This window comes from Rutidosis leptorrhynchoides, chromosome 10, assembly GCF_046630445.1.
Source record: "Rutidosis leptorrhynchoides isolate AG116_Rl617_1_P2 chromosome 10, CSIRO_AGI_Rlap_v1, whole genome shotgun sequence".
Lineage (NCBI taxonomy): Eukaryota > Viridiplantae > Streptophyta > Magnoliopsida > Asterales > Asteraceae > Rutidosis > Rutidosis leptorrhynchoides.
In genome coordinates, this window is record NC_092342.1 from 239,214,764 (window position 1) to 239,226,269 (window position 11,506).

Here is an 11,506-nt window from a genome sequence, read left to right on the forward strand (position 1 = left end):
AAACATCAAAAACTGGTGAAACAGGGCCAGATGCGCCGCATCTGTAAGGGATGCGCCGCATCTGAAGATAAGAAAAATCCTGACAGTTTTAAATGAGCCGAGATTGGGTCATGTGCCGCTTTTTGGCCAATAGATGCGCCACATCTATGTCTGATTGTTGGAGTCTGCCAATTTTTTTTGCACAAATACGGGAGTTTATCAATTTTACTCATTTGTTCACCTACAACTCCGACTTTAATCTCATTTTCTCTCAAGGATTCCATCTTCAAACACTAAATCAACTGATTAAACCCATCTTTGAGCATCTAATCCGTCTATCAACATGAGAAAAGTAAGATTAATCTTCATTTCTTCATGATTCTTGTGTTCTTCATTCTCAAATTCGGATTTAGCTTGTTCTAAGTGTGGGGATGTTTGAATCTTCATGTTTTGGTCATTATATGCTTGTATTGTTGTTACTAATCCTTATTCATGCTCGAATTTCATGATTAATTGTTTAAAAATTTACTTTACAAATTAGGGTTCTTCATGAATTTGGGGGTTTCGAAATTTTTAACCATTAATTGATTAAATTGAGATCTTTTGAAGTTTAATTACTAGCTTACACTAGCAATTTTCCTTGAACCCTCGTTGAAACACATGATTTTGAATAAATTGAGAATTAGGGTTCTTGAATTGGGGATTTTGACTTTTGTTGACTAGTGAGTGTTCTAAGTGGAATTAAAGCAATTCATTGATTATGCTAAACTCATATATGCCTTAACTTAGTGTTTGTTCGAATTGAAAAGTATTATTTGCGGAAGTTAAGGATTGTATGCTTAGGCTTTTTGATGAAATTGTATACTTGAGTCGATTTAGTGTCTAAATGTATGATAACCATTGATTGCATATTGTTTGACATGCTTATTGATGAATGCTAATGGTTCCATATACTTGTTTTGGTGAAACTAATTATGCTATATATGATTGAACTTATGAAGTGATAAAGATTATGAGTCATACTAGTACATGTTTGTTAAAAATGAGATAAGTACATCCATGATAGAATTATGTTTGACATGAGAGTTTGTGTAATGCGTACGATATAACATATTCTACATGGTTTTGGCTTGTGCAATATGAAAGATGTTTTGAATTTCTTTAACGCTAATCAACTTGGTTTGTTGTTTTGTTTGTTTGGTTTTGTTGTGTTTTTGTAGACTAGAGCATCATCATCAAATTCAAAATCAAAGAAGCAAAAAGGCTCGGCAATTAGAAATTCGGACGCGAGTGACGAAGAAAATATTGTGGAAGAAGAAATGGATATTGACAACCAGCAATTAAATGTCCGTGGATTTACCACTCCGGATCCATGGATCAATGCAGTTTTGAGGCATCCGGAATATCATGAACGGATGAAGGAACTTCTACACAAAGACGTATATCTGGGGAAATATATCGATTGGACACCATTAGAAGAAGTCGGTGAATATCAAAATTTTCGTAACCTTTTCCAAGTATCGTATCAAGGCCATCGAATATATGCATGGGAAAACCTGTTCAGAATGCAAGAAAGAGTGTACCCACTTTTAGTCAAAGAATTCGTTGGTTCACTTAGGGTTGATTACACGTCACCAACATCAGGTACCTTTATGAGATTTCGGCTTGGAGGGCAAGACCGGACATTGACACTGCTACAATTTGTAAAGGCACTGGATATTTATGAAGGTTTGCCACACCAATTGATGCAAAATTACTTTAATCAATGTATAGTCTATGTTTCTTCTTTTAATCATTCAGAAGCATGGGTGGACATGAGCAATAGTGCATATAGTGCAAGCAAGCAGACTTGTAGCAAGCTACGTACTTACGAGCATCGATGCGTCCAAAGATTCATTTCAAGTACCATAAACTGTCGAAAAGTCAGTAGCGAAAAAGTTACCAACTTGGATATCTGGTACATTCACGCGATAATGGATCACATCCATGTTCATATTCCACGAATGATTCTCACTTTCCTTCTCGAAGAAAGGAAAAAGATTACACCAATTATGGGTGGCCATTTTGTAACCAGGATTGCCCAACATTTTCGTATCAATACAAGTAGGTTAGTAGGTAGAAACATATGATTGCCTTTGATAGAGTAAGTTATACAAGGGCAAACATTTTGATGAGGGGGTCAAACGGCCTTCTAACTAGGTATGTGGATCCTGAGTACAGGCAACCGCAACAACCGCAACCGCAGCCAGATCCACAGCCGAATGTTGGAAGTAGTTCGAGTCCGAGAAATGATTGGGAGGCTTACATGGCGTTACAATTTTCAGATTTGCGACACCATAATGATCGAAACACTCAAAAGGTAATTGATCACTACGATACAGGTTCAGCACATACTTGATTGGTGATTGTTTTGTGGTTGCAAGAAGTGGATGATGTTCTTATGTTGGCATTCAGTTCAGCACCATCATCCCGTGAACTTCGGTTTTAGACCTTAAAGGTAATAAACTCTCTTACACTCTTTAACCCTCTCGAATTTAAATTTTTCTTATTTCATGTAACGAGGGCGATACATGAACTCAAGTGTGGGGAGCAAGTTATAAATTCTTTCGGGTTTTTGATTTTGGTTAAAAAGGCTTAAAATGGTAAAAAAAAATTTAACTTTTATCTTCATAAATTCAAATTTTGTTTAAAATTTGTAGATTTTAAAACTAGGTGTATACACCGAAATTATTATCACAAAACAAATTAAGAAACAACCAAATGATTGAGTTTATTTTGTTAAAAATCATAAAACTAGTAGTCATATAAAAGATATAATCATCATGCTATACCACATTCTGAATGAAAAGAATCATCAAGTAATTTGTTGTTCTAACAATCTAATCCAATGCTCATCTATGTAATGATTGTGAAGGAAGTCAAGTCTTCCAATATGACACACTTGCTAACTTATGTTAGAAGATGTAGTCCAGAACAGCTGTAGGTTGACGAAAAATCTTGAAAAGTCATCTCTATCATCGGCTGGAAATTCACCTCACCTCAGCATCAAACAGGGTTTTTGGTGGTCAGACTTATCCTAACCATGAGATTGATCTGTCTCGTACAATGGGGGGGGGGCACATTACAAATTAGCTTTTAAGACTAATGAATCTAATCCCCATATGGATGATCTCCGTAAAGATCAACCGCATCTATGTTGACTGCGGCCAACATACATATGCCATAACAAATTGAGGTGTGCAAACTCATGGTTCACCGATGATATTTGGACATGATATAGTTTCTTCTAAAAAACGTATGCTATTTTATGAACTATATTGTGTAAAACCATTTTTAGGACATCCGATTTCAAGTTCCATGATACTTCAATCATGGGGGCGAGTAGCTTGCTAAGCGCTGACTGAGGCTTCGATTTTTAGTTACCCTCAACCGGACTTTGAGGTTAAAACCGAAAAACTTGTTAGTGTAAAAACTAACATGTCTAATTTTCAAAATATAAAAGGTTTTTCGCAAAGGTCCTAATTTCCCTAAGGATCCAAATTTTTAAGAAATATGGACTTTAAAACCCACCTTTCGACTTTGGTGTGATTTCATTTCGTGTGTGTACTCTAAGTGTGCGTATTACATTGTGAAATAAATAAAAGCGTGTGTACTCTAAAGGTGTGTGTATACTCAAAACGCGTGAGTGTGATATTATGTGTGAAATAAAAAGTGTGAGTGTGTACATTTTGTGATTCGTGTGTGTTTTCATCAATGTGTATTCACTATAGTAAATTTCAAATTCTTGTAAGTCTTGCTTGAGGACAAGCAAGGTTTAAGTGTGGGGATTTGATAACGCCAAAATCATACATGTTTATTGTCGTTATTTCGATCTAATTCTGTATCTATTTGTATATATTTGTTGTACTTAAGCATTGTAATTCATGTACATTTGTAAAATTCCATTGTGATTGAACAAATGAAGACCAACAGCGAAAACAAAGTTAAAACGAAGATTGAACGCTTAAAACAGCTCGAAACCACTGAAACATGTCTAAATACGGCGCATCTCTCTTAGATGCGGCGCATCTCTGCACCAAATAACTCCCGACAGTTTCAGATGCGAAGCATTAGGATTTATGGACCAAAACAGCACCAGATGCGGCGCATCTGAGAGGGATGCGGCGCATCTGAGAGGGATGCGGCGCATCTGTCTCAGATGCGGCGCATCTGATCCCCTGCCGACAGTTCTGAGTGCAGAATCGAGCTGGAATCTACTGAACGTAAAGAGATGCGGCGCATCCCAAAGAGATGCGGCACATCTGGTCACTTTCTGGCCAAATACCTACCTTTTGAGCCTATTTAATGGAGCCTTTGGTTACATACTTGATACACCTTCATTATTACGTTCTCCCTCAGTTCTAGTACGATTTTCAAGGCTCAAGGAAGGCTACAAGGCAACTTCCACTCTTTTAACATCAAGATTAAGCTAGGATCATTCATCGCAATTGGTATTATTGTTCTATATCTTTTTAACATGAATTCAACTTGTATTAACTGTTTTACTAGTTCCATTATGATTATATTTGGCTAAAAGCCTTGTGTGTTTGCTTCAATGTAAGATTTATGGCTTGGGATTGTTCTATATTTTGATGTTATGATAGTTACATATATGTTTGATTGATTAAATTACCTAGTCCAACTACAAGAACCATAGTTATGATTGTTTAGTTCTTCACTTCAATTACATAAATTGTAAACCAATTAATGTGAGTTAACTAGGTAAACAGTTTATGCTTCAATACATCTAGTAATCTAGACGGTTGGGTACATAAGCTTAAGAGATTTCGTTATGTGTTTAATCCGGCAATTGAATAAGTTTCAAAGCAACATAGTAATGAAATTACCTCAAGTGATTGTTGTAGTTTAGGTTTTACGTGAGTTTAACTGGGTTGGGTCTAGTTAGTTAATCAATCTAAATCACCATGTTCTTTCAAGAAATCCATTGTTGTAACCATCTTTATACCCTAGTTCAATTATACGAGTTGTGACTTGATTTATGTGAGTTTATCAATGGCTATAACTTGTACTTCAACACCTAGTGATTTAGACATCTACATGTGAGTGTAGGATGGTAATTGAATGATATTTTGGTTTTACAATCGTGTAGTTTACTTAAAGTGATCTTAGTAAACTAGGTTTTATGTGAATTTAACCAAGAAAGAATCATGTTGATTAAACATAGTTCTTAAGTTTATAGAAATTGTGAAATTGATATAAACTGCTCTATTGTAACTATCACATAACGGTTTTAATTATAAAAGAACAATCCCTGTCATTTATCAAGCATAGAAGTAAACACCGCATTCTCATTCTTGTTAATTACTATATTTATTTACTGTTTCGTTAAACGAAAATACAACTTCAAACACAAATCCCCCTTTTAGAATAATTAATCGTGGTAAAATCTTTAAAACAAACTTCTCCCTGTGGATCGAACTGGTCAATTTACTTGCTAGTTACTGCATGATCGGGTTTTAGTTGCCTGTATTATGTGTTAATTATTAAGCATATTGTCTACATTTTAAAGGTTACGTCTTGACACATCAATAATGATGATACTTAAGACTTAACTTACGTACTTTTAAACCTTTTGGGACAATTTACTGACTTAGCAACCATTGACTTAGGTTAAGGACCTTTTGGATCGACCAACTTACTTGTTTGGACCGACTTACTACTTGCTTACATTTTCGTATCGACTTTACCGTGCATCCACTGTGAGTTATAGCTCCCTTTTTTACTTTAACTATTTTTGGGACTGAGAATACATGCGCTTTTTATGATTTACATACTAGACACGAGTACTTTAACTTTATATATGTGTGGGTGACACAACGGCACAAAATTTTCCTCTTAGCTCGTTAACGTTTAGTCATTGGTTTATGAACCGGTGAATGCGAATCTTAGATATGGATCCATAGGGTTTGACATTCCCACTCGGGCTAATCGCGCTAGCATTTAACGGGTGTTTAATACTTCGTCTTGTTTTAACGCACTCGCCAAGTGTACTTTTAGGGGGTGATATATTATTTTTACTTTAAGTTAGTTACCAAGTGCTCACAGTTAAGCATATACTTTTCATACTGTTTTGAATACTAAATCTCGTGATCTACATTACATTATTGTTTACAATAAAACTATAGCTCACCAACATTCGTGTTGACGTTTTAAAGCATGTTATTTCTTAGGTGCTTAGATGAATTTGCTTCCGCTGTATTAGACTTGCTGTGTTAGACTTCCGCTGCATTGTTAGAGATGTCTCAATCATGAAACTTTTTATTTTGCATTCACTACTTATGTTTTATTCGAACTATGGTTTGTAATGACCTAAGTATCACGTACTTTTGTTAATGCTTTCTATTCGTAGAAGCGCGTTACTTTTGTAAAACATTTGACGTTGGTAAAAACGTTATCTTTTAGGAATGCAAAACTTGTTTTAAAACATCATATAGTGTTATACCGTGTAATGGACCTGTTGTTGATGATCCGTACTATAGATTTTTGGACGGGGCATCACATATTCCTTCATACTTTAGATTTTTTCATCAAAGACGGGATGCAACCGATTTACTCGGTTTACTATTTATCAAAAAGTCACATCCGCTATACAACAATTAGCATACGGTGTTGCTCCCGATAATTTTTTTATGAGTATTTGCATATTGGTGAAACCACATCATGGGAATGAAGTTTGTCATGGTTGTTAGCAGTTAGTCTTGGGTTAATGATGAGAAGAAAGTGCTGATGTGACGTTGATGTGACAGTTAGTCTTGGGAAAAAGGTACGTCATGGTTGAGAGTGGTCTTAGTTATTTGTTTGTTTTGAGGTTTATGCTGTTATTTTTTCTCGTTTTAGTTGTGTTTAGTTTTGTTAAGTTTTGAAGAGGTCTTGTTTTAATTTTCCTTTGTTTGTCTGCAATTGTGATCTTCGTCGTTTCGTTGAATGATTATTTTTGTTATAATTGTTCTTGTTTTTCGGCAAATTAATAAGATTAAACCCTTAGTCGCATCAATGCGGAAGATGAAAACATCTACTTATTTAATTTAGTTTTGGTCGTGCACTTTTAATTAGTAGTGATAAAGTGTTTCCTGACTATTTGATCAAAAGACGACAATACAAATACAAATACAAATACAAATACATATAATTAAACGAAAATTGCTTTCGTTTGACTTTCTGAGAAACGGAATGAAAACAAAGTCTTTTGCATTCATTATGTTTGCGAACAACAACTTGTGTGATTCGTTGTATTAAACAATGAAAGGTTGATTATTTATTAAATCAATACTTGAAAGTAGGGATGACAAAATGACCCGAACCCGATGGGAAACCCGAAACCCGTTATAATTGGGCCGGGTTTAACCCGAGTCTGTCGGGTCATGGGGCGGGTATGGGGATGGTTAAAAAAAAAATTCCGGATTCGGGTTCGCATATGGTTTTGAATACAAACATGTATACCCGACCCGTATACCGACCCGCATACCCGTATACCCTGCCCGGAGAATTTTAATAATAGTTTTTATGTAAAATTTTAGTATTAGTATTATATTGTTAATGTATGAAAGATGTCTCTTATTTTTTTTTGAAAACGAGTATAACTTTATTCAATATAATCATATACAACAAGTATCGAGATGTGATATTTTTATATACTTTGTGTATTTGAGTATTTTAGAAACTTTTCAATCAACTCTTTGTATGTGATATTTTATAATACTTTAAACATGAAGTAGTTAAGTTATTTTTCGATATTTTGATTTGGTAATTTATTGAAAAGTAAATAAAGAATGACCAATAGGGTATACCCGTTTACCCGTGGGGAAACCCGAAACCCGATAATATGTAAGTAAATGGGTACCCGACGGGTTTCGGGCCGGGTTTGGGGCGGGGTTGCTTAATCGGGTTCGGGTCCGGGATTACCTAAACCCGACCCAAACCCGACCTGATGCCATCACTACTTGAAAGAGTAACGTTCATTTGACGTTAATTTAAGTGTAGTGTGGATTGTTCAAAGAAATGATCGTACTTTCGATCGTATGTTTATCTCCATCAAAACCTTGTTGACTTCAAAGATACTCGTAATATAACTCTTGTCTATATTGATAGTTATTTATTTTGTGTAGTACATACTACATATAGATAATAGATCCATTTTGGTGGTTGAATTTTTATATCTAACCTCCACTTTAGTTGGATTAGATATATTATTATACTTGTGAATATGATAATAATTGATAAAAAATCGTGTTCTAAAACCTATAATCACCAACATATCAATCAATTTACTCTAAATTAAATCAAAGTTACAAGTCACTTTTTGTTCTGAGTTATTCGAGAGATCGATTATTTTTAACTTTGATGTACGGGAGATCTATTGAATATAGTCTCTGCGCGACCTCTAGCAATTAAATCAAGGGCCCTAACTTGGGAGGATTTACCCAAATTAAATTACCATTTAGGGGCTGTTTGGTTCGTTGGTTTTCATTGGATTTCATGGGATTTGGAAATGAAATACATTGAAATCCCATGTTTGGTTGACAAAAAAATAGAGGGATTTAAATTACCGGGAGATATTAAAATCCTTTTGCTTTGGGATTCTAAATGCTTTGTAAAGTCAAGGGATTTCAAGGGATTTTTAATAATATGAAACACGGAGTTTTCAACTGGCTCATTTAGACAAAAATACCCTTCACTTTTATAAAGGCACAATAGCTCATCTTTCTCATTTGCACAAAACCTAACCCAGCCGCTGTTATATCTCTATGTAATTGCTGATTTTTTCTTCGATTGCAGGTAAGTATTCGACATATATTTTGTTATACATCATTTGTTTACTTCAATTTGTTGTCAATTTTATAAATAATATACTATATAACCTACTTCAATTGTAGATTAAAAGTCATAGTTAATTTCATGTACAATTAATGATGTCTTTTTCATTGATTATGGGTATGTATTACTCCCTGTTTACATATTTCTGATTTCATCTTGATTATTTAATTTTGATTATACTACTTTTAGCTACTGTTTGGATTAGGTATGCCAAACATGTGCATTTTGTTCTATGAAATTTATTGATAAATTATGCATAACGTAAATGTCTAACTTAGTTTTTTTTACGCTGTCATCTTACTCGCAAACTAAAATAAGTTATGACAACCAAAAATAGAGGTTATCGCGGGTGGTCACCAATTGAAGAAACAAAGCTTGTTGAGATTCTAGTAAATATGGTTAATAGTGGTCGATTTAAAGCCGATAATGGCTTTAAATCGGGATACTTACAACATCTTGAAGAAAAGTTAAAAGAAACATTTCCGGACTCGGGTTTGTTGGGTAAACCCCACATTGAATCAAAGGTAAGGACTATGAAGCGTGATTGGCAAGTTGTTCATGACATGTTTAGTGGTTCTAACACAAGCGGGTTTGGTTGGTTTGATGATACAAAACTTTTGAGTGCTACTTCTGAAGTTTGGGATGCGTACATCAAGGTAAATGCTATATACTTATGGAGTATATGATTAGGTATTGCATGGTTTAATGTTAGATAATTTATTCTTGCATTTAACAAAATTATTTTGGCATTGAATAGCATCATAAAGAAGCGGCTAAATGGAGAAACAAACCATTTCCTCACTATAATGAATTGTGTACTGTTTTTGGAAAAGATCGGGCTCGCGGGAGTGGAAGTAGATCATTTGGTGACATCGATGAGGAGACGAATATAGGAGTGCAAGATTCCGATGAAGATGTTCAAGTCGAAGAAAATACAAATACTCCAACTAATGAAAATGTTCAAGTCGAAGGAAATACAAATTCTCCAACTAATGAAAATGTTCAAGTCGAAGGAAATACTAATATTCAAGCTAAAAATGTTTCAAGTGTTCGTAGCAAGAAAAGAAAAAGAAAAGATCAAACTGATCCTTTTGTTGATGGATTGCATGAAGTAGTTAATGTACTTGGTAACACTATAAGCGAAGCGGCTAGCACAATGAGTCGAGACATTGACTTTCAAGTGGATTTAAAAATGAAAAGGGCCAAAATCACTACTGATATTTTCAAAATGTCATCACTTACTCAAGAAGAAAAGTACCAGGTAATGGGAAAGATTAGAAGTGATTCCGATAATGTTGAAGCCTACTGGGATTTGGATGAAGAAAATAGAGAGGGTTGGGTGAAGTATATGTTGAAAGAGTAGTTGGGTTACATGTGGTACGTTTTAACTATATTATGAAACTTTCATGGATTAGTTTTTTGATGCTGTGAATGTTTAGCTAGCCTTTTGGTTTGTGATTATTAGCAAACAAATATTATGAAAGTTGTTTTGTGTAAGGAATGTAAATTACATCAACACTGATGTAAATCTGGTTTGACTATTTAGTAATTAGAAAGCTCCAGTTCTATTTTGATGTCATGGCAGCTCATTTGTGTTTATTGTTTTAGCATCAAAATATATGGTCATAATTCTATCGTTATGTATTGATAAGTAATTGTGGCATATATATATTTTATCAACAAAGGGTAGTTTTGTCAATTAATCAGAAATCCTTTCTAAACTTTTAACAAAAAAATGTCAACCAAACATGTTATGGGATTTAAAATTCCAGGATTTTAAATCCTTCAGGATTTCAAATCCCTTGAGTTTCAAATACTGGGATTTCAAAACCTCGAACCAAACGGCCCCTTAGTTATTTCATCTTTTAATATAGTTTCTATCATAAAGACTTCTCTATAAAACCTCCTATTTATTTTTTTTCTTTCTAATTTCCTATCTTTATCTTTAAAGCATTTCAACTTTATTCTTTGCTTCCCCCTTTTAATCACAAGTTCACAACATTTTTTCTTTTTTTATTTATCTATATTTCTATATTCTAGATGTTATAATCCATCACTTGTAATCTAGTTTCAACCACACCCATAACCCATTACCTAGATTCCTAAAATATTTATGTCCATATCATCATACGAATTTGATCACTAAATGAAATCTTTTATTTGTACTCGGCAAACAGGGAGGTGATACTCACACACTCAATTTTGATTCATACACACTTTTGATCATAAAACTTACAATTATATCTCTAAGTTTATCTAGATAGTTGAACTTTCATTATTGTAAATAAAGATATAATAGTAATTTAAGTGTGTATGAATCAAAACTTGGTGTGTGAGTATCTCCTACTCGGCAAAAATAATAGCCCTCTAACAGTAAACAATTCACAAAAGTAATACGAATTTAAATTTATACTTTTCAATAAATAGAATACCATAGACCAATTATAAAAAGTTGAAAACCTTAATTTTGTACTTCGTACTTGTAATGTATTATTTTTATACAACAAGTGGAAAAACATTTTTGGTTATCCCAAGGTACTTGGTGTTTTTAGTATTTCATACGGAGTATTATGTTATAAAGTAGTACAATATTTCAAAGAGAGGAATAGAAGTAGATACTCTCGATCAAATGTGAAAAATATGCAATCGAATA

The 11,506-nt window shown here is 33.9% G+C and overlaps 1 protein-coding gene across 1 annotated transcript; it reads left to right on the forward strand.

Annotated features, from left to right (window-relative positions):
* Window positions 1–9,173: 9,173 nt before the first annotated feature.
* Window positions 9,174–10,216, forward strand: LOC139870895 (uncharacterized protein At2g29880-like). Its single transcript, XM_071858660.1, has 2 exons — window positions 9,174–9,509; window positions 9,611–10,216. Exons 1-2 carry the CDS (start codon window positions 9,174–9,176, stop codon window positions 10,214–10,216), a joined length of 942 nt encoding a protein of 313 aa, XP_071714761.1.
* Window positions 10,217–11,506: the final 1,290 nt, after the last annotated feature.

Coding starts and splice junctions, on each gene's coding strand:
- LOC139870895 (XM_071858660.1), top strand. CDS start 9,174: ATGACAACCAAAAATAGAGGTTATCGCGGGTGGTCACCAATTGAAGAA. Junction 9,510..9,610: donor TTTGGGATGCGTACATCAAG/GTAAATGCTATA, acceptor GGCATTGAATAG/CATCATAAAGAAGCGGCTAA.